At 41.6% G+C, this 16,915-nt stretch overlaps 1 protein-coding gene across 22 annotated transcripts in view; it reads left to right on the top strand.

Annotated features, from left to right (window-relative positions):
- Nucleotides 1-16,915, top strand: part of CAMTA1 (calmodulin binding transcription activator 1) — a 982,737-nt gene that overhangs the window by 39,154 nt on the left and 926,668 nt on the right. For all 22 annotated transcript variants that reach the window (XR_008622215.1, XR_004670222.3, XR_008622217.1 and 19 more), the window contains one exon: nucleotides 279-397. Coding sequence is in view for 17 of the 22 variants with exons in the window: in XM_055104459.2 (XP_054960434.1) it covers nucleotides 279-397 (119 nt within the window). In the remaining 5 variants the exon portion in view is untranslated. The remainder of the gene's footprint in view (nucleotides 1-278; nucleotides 398-16,915) is intronic.

Here is a 16,915-nt window from a genome sequence, read left to right as displayed (position 1 = left end):
AACTTTCGGTTATGGGCAGCTGCGGGGATTTTCCCTGTTCACTCACATGTCAGGGAGCACAAGCCCGATCCTGTTATAAATCCTCTTGACCAGATTCCTGCTGCCATCTATCTGATAAATGCGTAAATGAGTATTATTAACTAAGAGGAATAGTGGGGCCTCTGATGCTCTTGGTCTCACATTGACTAAACTGAGCTGCTATTTCTGACTTTGTCAGTGTACTTTAAAGGAGATTTTATCTATTATTTTCTCTAAATTTATTGTTTTCTTCTTTATAGATGATCATGGGAACAGCAATAGTAGTCATGTAAAAATCTTTTTACCGAAAAAGCTGCTTGAATGTCTGCCGAAATGTTCAAGTTTACCAAAAGAGAGGCACCGCTGGAACACTAATGAGGTAGATAAGTTTCTTTTTTTAAGGGTATAATTATTTTAAGGGCAAATTTTTTAGGTTGCTTCACATAGTCCTACTTTATGTTAGCTTTAAATTTAAAATACCGATCTAGGAAATTGTAAATGACATTATTTAACCTGGATTTGACAGAAAACAACCAACATGTTTTTTGATCCTTCTCTGATCTGCTTGGCTTGCATTGAAAGATACACAACGTGCACGTTGACTTAACTAAAGTAGCATGAGTTTCTGTCTGTGTTTTCTTGCATTTTAGTGTCTTGCATTTAGTGGTTAACCCTGCCTGCATGCCAGTTAAACGTTAGTTGTTATGTCTTCATGAATTAATAAATATACAGTCCCAGTGTTCCACAGAATGTGTAGTGTCTTGACAATGTGAATTTTTGTAGAGTTGGAAAGGGCAGGTTTCATAGGAGTGAAACAGCTTTTCGTCCTTTCTAATGAAGAAAGTTTGCTTAATGCTAAGAATTTTTATTAAGATTGAAGGCTGTACAGTAGATTATGTATTTAGCATCCAATTAGAAAGTAGATTTATGAAGTAGAATGAAAAAAGTTAATCATCTTGGATGATGTTTCCTTTTTTGGTAAATTTTAATCCAGGAGTCTTACTGTTAGGAGTGGATTGCTTTGTCATCTTTTTTATTTTGAAATCTGAATATTTCAATTTAAGGTAATACCCGTTTAGTGTGGTGATGAGAATTGGGTATACGTCCATCAATTTGGGAGTTATATTCCTTTAATTCAGATGGCTGGGGTTGCTGGTTTTGCCAAGTTCCATTTGTGTGCCTTGGCTCAACATTGATGTCCAAGTTAAGGCAAATTTAGCACCCTATCCTTATTGGACACTCTGTTCTGTTAAAAGACACAAGAAGAAAATAGTGCTGCCTATTGAGCCTTATTTTTTAAAGATTCTTTGGCGCTAACTACTTCCTGATTCAGAATGCTTTTGTTTTGCGTGGTGGGAGGTTATGTGGATAAAAGTCTCTTTACTTATCACAGGTTAGATTTAAATACTCACTGGAACCTTACAGCTTTGTTAACTTGTCTCAACTGATTGTAAAATTCTTTGAAGGTCTCTATGTTTTGATCATTTGCATAAATTACATTTTCCCGTCAGACAGAATGTTTTTGCTTTGACAAATGTTTGCTAGTTTAGAGGCCTGCTGTTTAACCAGTTATTTATTAACTATTTCAGACATTTTTAGACATGAAAATGAAGTAGATATGCTTAAAATTGGTCTTAATCACAGTTTGTTACTCTTTCAGCAAAATAGTATTATATAATTTGGAAGCCATTTAATAAGTCGGAACTTGATTATGAATTATTTAAAAGCTCAGTGTATTTCTTAGTATTCCCTGAAACATAGATTTGTTACCAAATTATTATACACATTAGTTCTAGTTTATTTATAAATGTAACCCAACCCATAATAAGTATGTATTTTTCCATATTATATTTCCTGTGGAATTGGCAGCTTATTTATTTTATTTTTTCCCATGGACCCATGTCTTGTGGCAGTTTATTTTAACTATGATTTGACATTATATTTGAAACCAGAAATTGCTTAGTGAATTAAAATCAGTGGCCTGAAGAGTCTTATAAAGCTGGATGTAGCAGTGCTGGGAATTTAGTTGGTAGATTATTTCCATCAGTGGCTTCAAAACTTTTTGAAACTTTTCAGCATAACCCTTCAACTTTCACATGTTTAATAAAACCTCTAAATTATTTACATGTTGCACCTCACTAGTATATTAGATACACTTTAAAGCATCCGATAAAGAATTTTTATAGAGGATGAGATTAAAAGAAAAAATGAGAAGTTTTTCCTTATTTTCTTTCTGGACCTCAGTCCACATACTCCCTTGGAGGCCAGAGGCTGCCATAGTTCAGATTACAGAGAGGAAAATGCATCCCTTTCTCTCACTGGTGTAATGCAAAATTGAGGATCTAGATGGGAAAACGTGGATTGTTTTGCATCAGCTATCACTCATGCTGAAATCTAGGTAGAGGAGCGTATGTTCTGAAGGGTGGAGGCAGCAGGAGGTGGCACAGCTGATGGGTGAAGCCATGCAGCACCCTTTCCCTTGGGATGGGCTGTTCTTTCAGTTAATTGTCAGCTCAGCTGACAAAAGCTCCTATGAGGGAACTGAATTTACAGGTTGACTCATTTCTCTGTAGAGGACCTTGACTTTTTTCTTGTTTTATTTTTTGGCTTTGGAAAAATAGAGGAATATTAAGTGTGACAGCAGAAGACTTACCCTACGAATTGTTAATTCTGCAGAATGTTATGTGGCGATGATAACCTGCTATTTTTTTTTTTTTTAAACTGGCTTTGGTAATATAGGTGGAATAAAGCAATCAGCGGTGTTACTAAAGCACTTCTTTGATCTAGCTGGGAATTGGCATTTTCTTACGTTCTTCAGCCTGCCATTCTTCATGTTGACACGAAAACCTGAAGGAAACGTAGTTCAGTGGACTTGTTTCTCGTTGGGGCTTTGTGGTCCTATGTCATGCTAAATCATATTTAGTCAAAATTGCCCGTGAAATCCCTTGACTTGCTCATAAAGTAAAGTTTAGTCAGACTGCCCTTATTAAGAGCCCGTTTTCCTTCCAGAGTTGGAATAGATTTCTGTGTTTTGGATGAGGACCACATGAAGTAGTTGGCTTGTATTTAGAAGCTGTGTTGTACAAAAACTCTGTTTCTTAGATCCCACTGAAGGGGCTCACACTGGAAGAGGCGTGTGGGAATGCGCGCAGTTGAGAGCACAGTAGATTTGTGTTTTCCATCTCACTCCCTGTACAGCATATGTTCACAAAGTAAGACTGGTGGCTGGAGCTGCCTGTATGAAATGTCAACTGTCATCTTTCTCTGTTTTCCATGTTCGTGTGTGCTTGCTCGCTCTCTGCTGGATGTGTACAGAAGAATTTCTGGGTATAATGTGACTCCTCTATACTAATAAGGAATTCCTTTACTCAGACCTGTGTTTAAATATTTGTGATTGTTTGAAAAAACCTTTTATACTGTGTGTGTTGTGAGTGAGATTGTGCTCCTTCCATCCTTTTTTTTTTTTTTTTTTTTTTTGAGGTGGAGTCTCACTCTTTCACCAGGCTGGAGTGCAGTGGCATGATCTTGGCTCACTGCAACCTCCGCCTCCCGGGTTCAAGCAGTTCTCCTGCCTCAGTCTCCCAAGTAGCTGGGACTACAGGTGTGTGCCACCATGCCCAGCTAATTTTTGTATTTTTAGTAGAGACAGGGTTTTACCATGTTGGCCAGGATGGTCTCCATCTCTTGACCTTGTGATCCGCCCGCCTCAGCCTCCCAAAGTGCTGGGATTACAGGCGTGAACCACCGCACCCGGCCCCATCCTACCATTTATTGAGCACCTGTTCTTTACTACTGACTGGGTATTTTATATAATTATTTGTAAGCCTTAAAATAGTATTGCAAGGTGGGTAACATTTCCTTTTAGAGATGAGGGAGTGTAGGTAGACAGTAGTTATTTTTTGGTCAAGAGAGCATACTTGATAGAGCCTGTCTCTGAGCTTAATTGCTTCTGTGTTGCTTGTTAATTCTTAGGAACTTTCATTCTATTGTTTACTCTATAGGAGTTTAATCAAAGGCCTACAAACCTAAACTACAGCAAGTCTATTCTGTAACGAGTTTTTCTTTCTTTTTTTTTTTTTTGAGACAGAGTCTCACTCTGTTGCCCAGGCTGGAATGCAGTGGTGTCATCTCAGCTCCCTGCAACCTCCACCCCTCAGGTTCAAGTGATTCTTGTGCTTTAGCCTCCTGAGTGGCTGGGATTACAGGCATGTGCCACCACACCTGGCTAATTTTTGTATTTTATAATTTTGTAGAGATGGGGTTTCGCCCTGTTGGCCAGGCTGGTCTCGAACTCCTGACCTCAGGTGATCTACCCGCTTCAGCCTCCCAAGGTGCTGGGATTACAGGTGTGAGCCACCGCGCCTGGCCTGTAATGTAGTTTTGAATTAAAAAGAGTTAATATAGTCTTAATATTGTGGATTCATATGCAAATGTTTGGTGAAGCTGAAAGTCACTAAAAGGAAGACTCTAAGAAGGTAAGAGAGATCGTTGGACCTACTTAAGTTACTTTTAACCTTTTCTAACCCATTGGAATACCTAAAATCCTTTCCCTTCTTGGATGTTACTTGCAATTGCAGAATAAATTAAATGTTACATCTGAAACCAAATCAATTTTAGATTGTGCTCCCGCAGCCACCAATACTGGTCCTCAGGTGGTAAAGATGACACAAGGAGTGAAGGCGATGATGGCTGCACTAATTATGGAAGCCAGTATGTATTGAACATCCTTTGTATGCTAGGCACTAGTGAGTCCTTTACATGAATCATCACCTTTAATCTTTCAGTTAATCCTATGAGATAGATTATTTGACTATCCTTATCTTATAGATGAGGAAACTGAAGCCATGGATATGTTAACTAATGTACCCGCAGTCAGAGCCGGGAAGTGGGGGACGGGGGAGTTCAGCCGCTGCAGCCCGACTTTGAGTCCCATAATCCCTCATTTTGTCCCACAGAGCAATAGCAAGTTGACTTTTCCAAGATCTTGTAGCTATTTAGTTCTAATCCTTTCGTTTTATAGAATTGTTTGGCTTCTTCATCTGATTTTAAAATGTTGTAACAAAGTTAATCTATTTTTGCATTATGATTTTTTAAAAAGTGGCAGACACTCATTTCTTAGGAAAGTAGTTTTGATTCCTTTTTTTAAAAAAAGTTTTCTCCTACGTGTATTTTGATAGTTTTGATTCTTTTTTTATTTATTTATTTTTTATTTTTTTTTTGAGACGGAGTCTCGCTCTGTCGCCCAGGCTGGAGTGCAGTGGCGCGATCTCGGCTCACTGCAAGCTCCGCCTCCTGGGTTCACGCCATTCTCCTGCCTTAGCCTCCCGCGTAGCTAGGACTACAGGCGCCCACCACCATGCCGGGCTAGTTTTTTATATTTTTAGTAGAGACGGAGTTTCACCGTGTTAGCCAGGATGGTCTTGATCTCCTGATCTCCTGACCTCGTGATCCGCCCGCCTTGGTGTCCCAAGGTGCTAGGATTACAGGGGTGAGCCACCACACCTGGCCTTGTTTTTTTTTTTTTTTTTTTTTTTTTTTGAGATGGAGTCTCACTCTGTTGCCCAGGCTGGAGTGCAATGATGTGATCTCAGCTCACTGCAACCTCCACCTCCCGGGTTCAAGCGATTCTCCTGCCTCAGCCTCCTGTGTAGCTGTGATTACAGGCATGCGCCACCATGCCTGGCTAATTTTGTATTCTTAGTAGAGACAGGGTTTCACCATGTTGGTCAGGCTGGTCTCCAACTCCCAACCTCGGGTGATCCGCCTGCCTCAGCCTCCCAAAGTGCTTGGATTACAGGCGTGAGCCACGGCGCCCAGCTTAAAACAATTTATTGAGGTTTAATTTATGTATTACAATATAAACTGCACCCATTTGAAGTGCATAATTCAATGAGTTTTTGACAAGTGTATGCTGGTGAAACTACCTCCAAAATCAAGACACGGCACATTTCTATCACCCTATAAGTAGCTTGAGAGAGTATTTTTTTGTTTGTTTGTTTTGTTTTGTTTTTTTGAGATGGAGTCTCACTCTGTCGCCCAGGCTGGAGTGCAGTGGCGTGATCTCGGCTCACTGCAAGCTCCGCCTCCCAAGTTCACGCTGTTCTCCTGCCTTAGCCTCCTGAGTAGCTGGGACTACAGGCGCCCGTCACCACGCCCAGCCAATTTTTTGTATTTTTAGTAGAGATGGGCTTTCACCGTGTTAGCCAGGATGGTCTCGATCTCCTGACCTCGTGATCCGCCCGCCTCAGCCTCCCAAAGTGCTGGGATTACAGACGTGAGCCATCGCGCCCGGCCCGATAGTTTTGATTCTTAATGACTATTAGTATGTGGACTATGGATAGTGAAAAAACTATATTAAAAATAGAAATTTTGTACCTGTGTGTAACTTGAGCATTAAGCCTGACTTTTATATTCAGGGCAAGGGAGAAAGAATGTATTAAACACAGAGCACATTCATTAAAGAACCTACTCTTGTTTCATAATCAGTTTGGTGTTCACATCTTCATCAGGTGAACTGCTATAAGGTTTCTGCATTTTAAGTTAGTATTTTTAAGGCCTAGAGCCAGAAATAATTATGCTAACGCAACTGTCTGAATTCACAAATGACTATTTCATAATTACGTATATTAGTACTCCATATATGTTGTCCAGACTGAAAATTCTTTTGTTTAGTCATTAATTAGCTGTTTGACTTAAAATATAACTACTGCATTCCCTAGTCTCTGGATCTAGATTTCACTTGGCATTCTTCCAAAGCCAAACTAATGCAGCACCATGAACCTTTTATAATGAAAATGTTCTCCCTAAATATGTTCAAATCACTTTTGTGTGTTACTATTTTTGAACTAATGTTCTTTTTTTGTTTTTCCTGTAATACACAGTTTCTCTAGAGTAAGCAAACAAAATAGAATTCTAGTTTGTACTGATCCTTAAAGAAAGTTTCATCAGATGTTTTTAGTTGGTGGTAGCTTTAGAGTGTCATATTAAATGCATTTTTTAATGGTAAAAATGTCTATGTAGAGAGCAGTATAGGTTGATACATTCTAAGCCACACCAAAGCGTCTGCAGGAGAAAAAACAAAACAAAACTTGAGTAATAATTATAATGCTTTTTATAGGAGGAAACTTACTCTTTAAAAATCTTGAGTACTTTTCCCCCCTAACTTTTTATATTTAGGTAAGAAAAATGGACTTTAACACTGTAAGAATTATTAAATAATAATTAATTTCAACTATTTTTAACATCAAGCCACCTTATTTTTTTTTATTTTTTATTTTTGAGACAGAGTCTCATTCTGTCACCCAGACTGGAGTGCGGTGGCACAATCTTGGCTCACTGCAACCTCCACCTCCTGGGCTGAAGCAATCCTCCCATGTCAGCTTCTGAAGTAGCTGGGATTATAGGTGCTCGCCACCACAGACCTGGCTAATTTTTTGTAGAGACAGGGTTTCACCATGTTGCCAAGGCCTATCCAAACAACTGAGCTCAAGCAATCTGCCTGCCTTGGCCCCTCAAAGTGCTGGGATTACAGGTGTGAACCACTGTGCCTGGTTACCTTACCTTTTAAAAAATTTATTTAGTCTTTTTTTGGTGTCGATACATAATCTTGAGTGTTTCTTGTGTTTTTAATTTTTTTTCCTTTGTGTAACTTTGTGTTAGGTTTAGGGCTGTAATTTTTCAGTGATTGGTTTTTCTAGTGTATTTATATGTTATCTCTTTGAAATATAGACACACATTTTGGGGGGATCATTTAAGACTCTTCAGACTTCCTAAATGTGAGCTAAGCTGAAAAGCACCAGTACTCTAATCATAAAGGCAGGTGAGATATTTCAGTTTTGACGGCTTGGAAAGTCAGTTAACCTTTAGGTAGGGCTTGGTTTTGTTTAGCTTTTGGCAGGGCTAGTGGTTTGAACGGTCCCAGATTATTTTGTTCCAGGCAGGGCTTTTCTGATTAAATCACAAAAATGAAAATGCATATAAACAACACAGAGAGCCAAGTTTTAAGAGTGACATTATGTGATTTTTGAACACAGTATATAGTACGAAGTTTCAAATTAAAAGTGATACTTGTGTAGCAGTTAGGTTAAATATAGTTCCTCTGTTTGCTTTGCTAGTATGAAGTGAGATACATGATACTGAAATCCAGGTAGGCACAAGCCTGGAGATCAGACAGCCTGTGTCAAGTGTGCAGTGCCTCAGCAGCAGCAGCAGCAGCAGCAGCACTCCACAGGATATATTGAAAAGCTGGGGCGGAATGTCCTCCCACACAGGTGAGGGGAGACAGGTGAAGGCAGGTTTGACACTGAGGAATAGTAAGAGAAGTAAATTGCACCCTCAGAGTACAGCAATATTTATAGCATTTGAATAAGATGTTAAAGAACATTTTCTTTTAAGGAAGAAATTCCTGTGGGTCTTCCTCAGTTTCAATCTAAACTAGTTTTATTATACTATTACTTCAGCATGTGGCACTTACCTGGCCATAGTCAGTGTTCAATAAATATTTGTTGGACGAATTAACGTAAAAACACAAAAAACTCAGTATAAAATTAATTCTTGGAGTTCTTTTGCAAATATAAAACTCAGATATATGCATTACATAAAAAGAAAATACAAAACTAATAAAGTTTTATATTAACAGGGTTAGTTAAATGCAATAGATGATGTTTTGCCAAAACTAAATTGTCTCGCAACATGAGTATCATACTGGCTGTTCTCAAGCAGGTTCTTTTGAATTTGGCATGCGGTACTATCTTGTGTCCTGCAATTATTTTATACTGAGAAGCTGTTTTTTTACATATCAAGCATTTGTATAAGTCTGTCATTAAGCCTTGGCACAAATACATCATTTAGTTTTAAATTCACTTCTGGTTTTTCTCATTAGCCCAAGAAAAATTTAAATGACACTACTGGGTACTAGGGGAAATGTAACCACAAATCACAAACTTGAGCAATGAGTTTGTGTGTTAGAACATACGCGGTTCAGGTGTTACTTTTTCAGATTATACATTAAATTAAGATGCAAAGTTAAAAATTTTTTATGGACTTACAGCCCCTTGATAATACTTCCACAGAGCCGCAGTTGAGAAACACTGCTCTCTTGGAAAGGGTGCAGAGCTGGTGTCAGAAGCAGATTCGAGTCTTGGCTCTGCCGCTACTCAGCTGAGTGTTGGGTAAGGCACTTAACCTACTTGGCCTCTCTTGGGTCTTAGGTGATGGCGCTTGGTGACCTTTGAAGATTTGTCTTTGAAGATTATTGTTGCTTTTGAAGGTTTTCTTTAGGAATGTTGGACTTTCCAGGGAGGCTTGGGTCCAGCTTCGGAGTTTATTTGATTAAATTTTTTTTTTTTTTTTTTTTTTTTACTGTTAATCATCTTTTTACTTACTTTTAAGTTAATTGTAATTCAGTAGTTGTTTATTTTTTATTTATAAATTTAAAAATTTATTTTTTAATTTTTATTTTTATTTTTTATTTTTTTTTTTAAACCAGAACATTTACTGCATGACTAATTGTTGAAATTCTTAAGCTGATCGAGGTGCTCCAACAGCTGCCCTCTTTGGTTTAGGTGTTGTTTCCTCATGGAGTCCATGCCTGAATCTGTGGTGTACAATTTTTAGGTGCCTCGTTCGGCCAGTCCTGGTGGCATTTTGTCTTTTAGCCTTGGCACTGCAGTTATACGTCCTCCTGCACTTGGCGGGGTAGCCACATTTGCCACAGGTCAACTTCTGAAGGTGGTAGGCCTTCACGCCACAGCGGTGGCACAATGTGTGTGTCCTATTGCAACACTTTCCAAACGGTCATCTCGCTTCTGCGGCTGAGACCAGAGAGACCTTTTTAATTTTTTTTTTTGAGACAGAGTCGTGCTCTGTTGCCCTGGCTGGAGTGTAGTGGCGCAATCATAACTTACCGCAGCCTCGACCTTCCGGGCTCAAGCTATCCTCCCACCTCAGCCTTCTGAGTAGCTGGGTCTATAGGCGTGTGCCATGCCCAGCTAATTTATACATTGTTTTTGGAGATGGAATCTCGCTTGCCATGTTGCCCAGGCTGGTCTTGAACTCCTGGGCTCAAGCAGTCTTCCTGCCTCAGCCTCCCAAAGTGCTGGGATTATAGGTGGGAGCTCCCGCCCACACTCGGCCAATTCAGTAGTTTTTAATACATCTACAAAGTTGTGTAGCCATCGCCACTACCTAAGTTCAGAACATTTTTCATCACCCCGCAGCCTTCTGGACTGAGTGGAGTCAGCATGCTCAGGGGTTGGCAGCATCTGTTCAGGGGGCTCGAGGTTCTTCTTTGGTGTCTTTTCAAGTTTCTATACCTGTCCAGTACTGAAGCTGGAATTGGAGATTGACCTTTTGTCCAAGTCATAACTTAATATGCTATTTCCTGAAACTGCTTTTAAGAAATATTAAGGTGCAAATGAGGATCCAGTTTGGGCCCACATTTTTCTAAGTTGGATGAAGAGCAGTTGAGTGGAGTTTCTAGTTGCACTCGAGACTCTATACTGTGCAGACAGTTTATTGGTGGAGTTGCCTCAGGATAAAAATACCCAGCTCTTCTCAGTAGTGGGTGGGAGACTTTGGGTGATGGTGATTTCCGTAAAGGAGAAGCTGAGCCTGGTTGGAAGGAAAAAGGAAGAATATACGGAGAGGCTGGCATTCTTTAGCTGAGTGGATTTAGGCTTGAGCTGGAGTCAGAATCACCTGGGAGGCTTGTTCAAACACAGATTGCTGGGCCCCATCCCCAGAGTTTCTGTTCCAGTAGGTCCTGGGTGGGGCCTGAGGATGTGCATTTCTAACAAGTGCCCAGGTGAAAGCTCACTTAGAGGAAGAATCTCAGCCTCCTGGAAGTGTGTTCTAATTAACTTCACTGGACTGTAGGCTCAGCTTTGCTATCCCCATACCACTCATGCATGTTTTGGTGTGCTTTGGCTACATAGGTTACAGTTGAGCTTTCTAGAGCTTTTTTCTCATGTCTTTAGCTAGTAGGCACCTAAAAGTTGTAGAATGCATAGGTTTTATTTTTGGCACTTATCTGAAGTATCTGTTCATGTCTTGACATATAGGAAGCTCTTTTAAAGTTTGGGTGGCAGTGGAGAGGGCATATAGAAGCATATTCTAATTTTTCAATGTTTTTTGAAAAGGTAGCATGAACAATAGTCTCCCCACTCCTTCTTCATATCCATTTGGCTCAAGTAGCTGAAAACAGCAGAACCTTAAAGCTGAGTGTCACAGTCTGCCTGCCTACCTGCCTGTCTACCTGTCTACCTGCCTACCCAGCTACCTGCCTACCCACCTTCAAGTCTTTTCAAATACTGCCTACCCCAGGTTTCTGATGATAAATTCTGTTATCTTGGTAATTATGAAGTTATTTTGAAGGTTTTAAAAGAAGCTCCTAAAAAATAACCTAAGTTTTACAGTATTCGTGCTTTTAGAAAGCTGGAAAAGCAAGTGAAGAAACAACAAAAAGAAATCCTTTCTAGATGGATGAGAAACCACAGATGGGTTGGGGTGAATGCGATGAAATAGAAATGTGTGTTTGGGAGAGTGTTTTCTCTGTAAGGAAGAATATTCTCTGTAAGGAAGGCAGGCTATGTGGCTTTCATGAGGTCTTCTTAGAAGCTTCTGTGGTAATGTTCACTGGTCTGGCGAAGGGGGTAGACTTGAAAAAATTGTAAAATGGCGAGAACCTGGAATTTACATTTGGGGAGAAAAGAAACTGGGAGGCCCTTCAGCTCTGGGGAATTGGACAATGTGAAGCAGGGTCCACATGTGTGTGTATGTGTGTGTATGTATGTGTGTGTATGTGTGTGTGCATGTGCGCATATGTGCATGCATGTGCACTCATCCAGGTGGGGCGTCTGCGGTAGCACCGAGGTGGATTCTGAGGCAAGCTTCATTTGGCCCTGAGTTCATTTTATTGTGACTCCAGAGGAGTTCATGGGGGAAATAAAGGCTCTCATGTGCAAGAAACAAGGAAGCAGAAAAGTCATTTGACCTAGGCTAGAAAAGGCGGCCACCTCTAGTCTATAGTCAGAAGAGAAGTAGCTGTTCAGAGGGGCTGAGACAGGTAATGCTGGTCCCAGGCCAAGCCTCTTGAGGAAAGAGAACAACATTCCGAAATTCTGTGTGTAGCTCATACCCTGAAGGAGTTCTCTTTTTTTTTTTTTTTTTTTTGAGATGGAGTCTGTTGCATAGGCTGGAGTGCAGTGGCGCAATCTCGGTTCACTGCAATCTCCGCTCACTGCAATCTCCGCCTCCCGGGTTCATGCCATTCTCCTGCCTCAGCCTCCCAAGCAGCTGGGACTACAGGCACCCGCCACCATACCCGGCTAATTTTTTTGTATTTTTTTAGTAGAGATGGGGTTTCACTGTGTTAGCCAGGATGGGCTCGATCTCCTGACCTCGTGATCCACCCGCCTCGGCCTCCTAAAGTGCTGGGATTACAGGCGTGAGCCACCGCGCCTGGCAGGAGTTCCCTTTTAAGATCGCTGTGTGTAGCGCTGTAGGAAGAGTCAGAAGGTCAAGGACAAGGCGCCGAGGTTCCTACCCTCTTAGTACTTTGTGTTGGGGAGTGGAGGCTGTCCAGAGAGGCTGGCCAAGGGGAGGCTCCCCCTGGGAAGATGGGGATCTTTTAGGAGGTGCTGCAAAGGGACACTTTTTCAGAGAGACAAGGGGAAAACACTTGCATATATTTACTTCTTTAAAAGTTGAGAAAGTTAAAAGAATGGGAAGATGCCATCTGCTTCCCATTTCTGAGAAAGGGTACATTAAAATAGCTTGAAATTAAGCAGAATGTATAAAATTAACGTCTGAGTATAGTCATTTCCCGTTTTTCCTGACACATCTTTCAGCTGTGTAGCAACAGATCCGCATTCCTGGTGTCAGAAGACAGTTGTTAATGTGCTAGTTAAAATTTTATTTTATTTTTGTACTGTTGAGCAAAATTTAGACTTAACTCTGTTTTATTTAAGAAGCATTTTTGTTAAATGCTTTAATTATTATTAATCAAATTTTTTTGTATTTAAGCAATTTTCAACAATCTATTCCTCAAGCAATTCAGAGAACCTGCTGTGTGGTGATTATGTATTTTTTATTTCATAAATGGGGGTAGTGAGGCATAAGTGTTTTGGAATTAGCATTTGTCATCATCTAATATACTGTGTAAATTACATCTTTTCACTGTGTATTGTCTGGCTGCCACTGCTAGACTCTTAAGTTCCAGGTGGACAGGGATCTTATGCCAGGTGGACATGGCATACATGTATGTATGGCAGGTACTGTTCTAAGTATATACAATAGTCCCTGGAGTGTCCAGGGACTGTTCATTGAATGAATGAGTAAAGACTTCTGTCAACAAATATCATTTAGTCTAGTGCTCAAGTGGGCTGCTAATACTCTGTTTCTGAATTAAACAGTCTGGCTTGGTGATAGTCACTGATAGCACCAAGCAGATCCATGGGAGCTACCCCAGAAAAGCTTGTGATGCAGAGGAGAGGAGCAAAATGCGCGCTCCCTGGGTGCAAATGGATTCCCACAACCACGGAAGGAAGAACTGCGGCAGACATGCTTGGTTCTTAATCTCAGACTCATCAGTCAGGGAAGTCACTCCTGTCTAAGGGGCGAGTGAGGGTGAGGCAGGAAGCCAGCATGTCCCCTGTGAAGGAGCTCTTTCCAGGTAGAAGCATGAAGCCCAGGAAAGGCAATTTATACAGCACATCACCAATAGAGAGATGGCCAAACCACTCTGAACTCTACCATCTGAAGTGAACAATTTCTAATTATGTATCTTCAGATTTTTTTCTTTCAGATTTCTTTCTGATATATGTATCTACAGATATTTCTCTGTGCCGGTGTGGGCATTTTTTCTATATTTATTAACGCAGAATAGGTTTACTGTACATGTAGTTCTATAACCTGGCTTTTCTCTTAATATGTTATATATCTGTTAGGCATTTTTTGACAGTGATCCACAGCATCATGTTTGTTTGTTTCTTGATTGACTGAGACAGATTCTCTCTCTGTCACCCAGGCTGGAGTGCAATGGTGCGATTATAGCTCACTGCAGCTTCAAATTCCTGGACCCAAGAGATCCTCCTGCCTCAGCCTCCTGAATGGTTAGGACTACAGGCATGGGACACCATGCCTGGCAATGTTTTTTATTTTTTGTGGAGACAGGATCTTGCTGTCTTGCCCAGGCTGGTCTTGAATTCCTGGCCTCAAATGATCCTCCTGCCTCAGCCTCCCAAAGTGCTGGGATTACAGGTGTGAGCCATCGTGCTCAGCCAACATTATGTTTATCGACTGTTTATTAATGTTCCATTTAATTTTGGCTGGGTATGGTGGCTCACGCCTGTAATCCCAGCACTTTGGGAGGCTGAGGCGGGCAGATCACAAGGTCGGGAGATCGATACCATCCTGGCTAACATGGTGAAACCCTGTTCCTACTAAAAATACAATAAATTAGCTGGGCGTGGTGGCATGTGCCTGTAATCCCAGCTACTCGGGAGGCTGAGGCAGGAGAATCACTTGAACCCGGGAGGCAGAGGTTGCAGTGAGTCGAGATCGTGCCACTGCACTCCAGCCTGGGCGACAGAGCGAGACTCTCTCAAAAAAACAAAAAACAAAAAAACCCCCAAACATTCCATTTAATTTAATGCCATCATTTATGCATTCAGCAATATTTTTGAGGGCCTACTATGTGCCAGGCACTGGAGTTGCTGAGGGTATAAGATGAGGTTCCAATTCTCATGGAGCTTATTGTTTAGAGGGAAAACAATACAAAAGTAAACAAGTAGGTGAGGATTTCAGAGTGTGCTAAGAACAAAGTAGAGCAGGGTACTGAGGTGTGAGCACATTAGTAGATTTCGTAGGAAAGGCCTTTCTTAGGAAGTTATATTTGAGCTGAGAACTGAATGATAAAGGAAAGCCAGCTACTTGAGTATCTGGGGGAGGAATATTCTAGGCAAAGGTAATAGCCTGTGCAAAGGCCCTGAGGCAGGAATGTGCTTGCTTTGAGGAAATGTGAAAAAAAAAGTTGTTGATTGGAACAGTGTGGGGATCTGGCAGATGAGCTGGGTGAGGTAGGTAAGGGCTAGATCTTGTTGTGCCAAGTAGGCATAAAGAGTTGAGATTTTGGGTCGGGCACAGTGGCTCACGCCTGTAATCCCAGTACTCTGGGAGGCCGAGGTGGGCAGATCACCTGAGGTCAGGAGTTCAAGACCAGCCTGACCAACATGATGAAACCCCATCTCTACTAAAAATACAAAATTAGCCGGGCGTGGTGGCACATGCCTGTAATCCCAGCTACTCGGAGGCTGAGGCAGGAGAATTGCTTGAACCTGGGAGGCAGAGGTTGCAGTGAGTCGAGATCGTGCCATTGCACTCCAGCCTGGGCAACAAGAGCGGAACACCGTCTCAAAAAAAAAAGAGTTGAGATTTTGTTTTAAGGGCAACATGAAGTTATTGGAGGATGAGCTATTAGGAAGTGAGCAACATAATATGAAGCTTTATGTTCAAAGGCTTTCTTGGCTACTGTGTGGCAGTCAGGGGAAGCAGAGAGACCAGTTAAGAGTCTGTTGCAATAACTGGTGATCTTGGTAAGAAATGACGGTGGGGGTGGAGGGAGTGAGAAGTGGATGTATTTCAGAGGTGGAGCTGTCAATTCATGGGATTGGATGTAGGGGGTAAAGGAAAGGAGAAATTTTGTGGCCTCAGCTACTGCGTTGGTGCTGGGGCTCGTCAGTGAGACAAGGAAGTGGAGATTAAGAGTGTTCTTCTGGGATGTCCTGGTTGTGAGATGTCTGTTAGACACCAGAGTGATGATGTTGAATAGGCAACTTCCAGAAGTCTGGGGAGAGGTCCTGTCTGGAGATAAAAATTGGAGAGCCGTCAATGCGCAGGTGACATTTAAAGCCATAGACTAGGTGAGATCACTTGGGATGCAGAAGATAGATGGAGAAAGGGAGACTAAGCCCCGAGCAGCGCAGGAGGAGCCAGCACAGGAGGCTGCAGGGGAGCCAGGGAGGCAGTGCTGAGGCAGGCAGGTGTGAAGTGGAAGCCTGGAGAAGGACATGTTTTAAGGAGGGTGCGTCACTTTTATGTTTGCTACTGTAACCAGTTATCACAAATTTAGTGGCTTAAAACAACACAGATTTCTTAACTGTTCTGTAGGTCAGTCATCTGACATGGGTCTCACTGGGTTGCCATCAGGGTGCCAGCAGGGCCATGTTCTTTATGGAGGCCCTAGAGAGGAATCTGTTTCCCTGTCTGTTCCACCTTCTGGAGTCTGCTTAATGTTCTTTGGCTTGTGGCTCCCTCCTCCATCCTTGATGCCAGCGACGTAGAGTCTTTGTGACCCTGCTCTCTTCTCATTCACTCACTCTGACCTCTTCTGCCTCTTTCTTCCACTTTTAAGGACCCTTTTAATTAGGCCGAGTCCACCTGGATAATCCAGGATAATTTTCCTATTTTAAGGTCAGCTGATTAACAACCTAAATTCTGTCTTCAGCCTTAATTCCCCTTTGCCTTGTAATGTTATTTATTTACAGGTTCTGGAGATTAGGGTGTGTATATCTTTGGGGTTCCTGTTCTTCCTTTCACAGAGGGTATCACAAAGGTTACTGGGAAGTTGGGTAAAATGAGGACGGAGAAGTCATTGTTGGATTTGGTCAACTGATTAGTAACCTCAATGGGTGGTTCCAGTGGAGTGTTGGTGCGGTGGCCCAATGGGAGTGAGTTGAAGAGCCAGAGAGGTGAGGACGTGGAGGCTACACATCTTAATGGTTCTTGGTGGCAGTTTTGCTTTGAAGGAAAGTAAATAGTGGCAAGAATTACAAAGGAAAAGCACAGAGGACAGCTCTGAGAGGATGAAATGGGAGACGGAATGTGGAACAGAGGTTCA

This window comes from Pan paniscus, chromosome 1 (genome assembly GCF_029289425.2).
Source record: "Pan paniscus chromosome 1, NHGRI_mPanPan1-v2.0_pri, whole genome shotgun sequence".
NCBI lineage: Eukaryota > Metazoa > Chordata > Mammalia > Primates > Hominidae > Pan > Pan paniscus.
The sequence above is the reverse complement of the archived record's forward strand: the minus strand, read 5'-3'. Positions and strand labels throughout refer to the sequence as shown.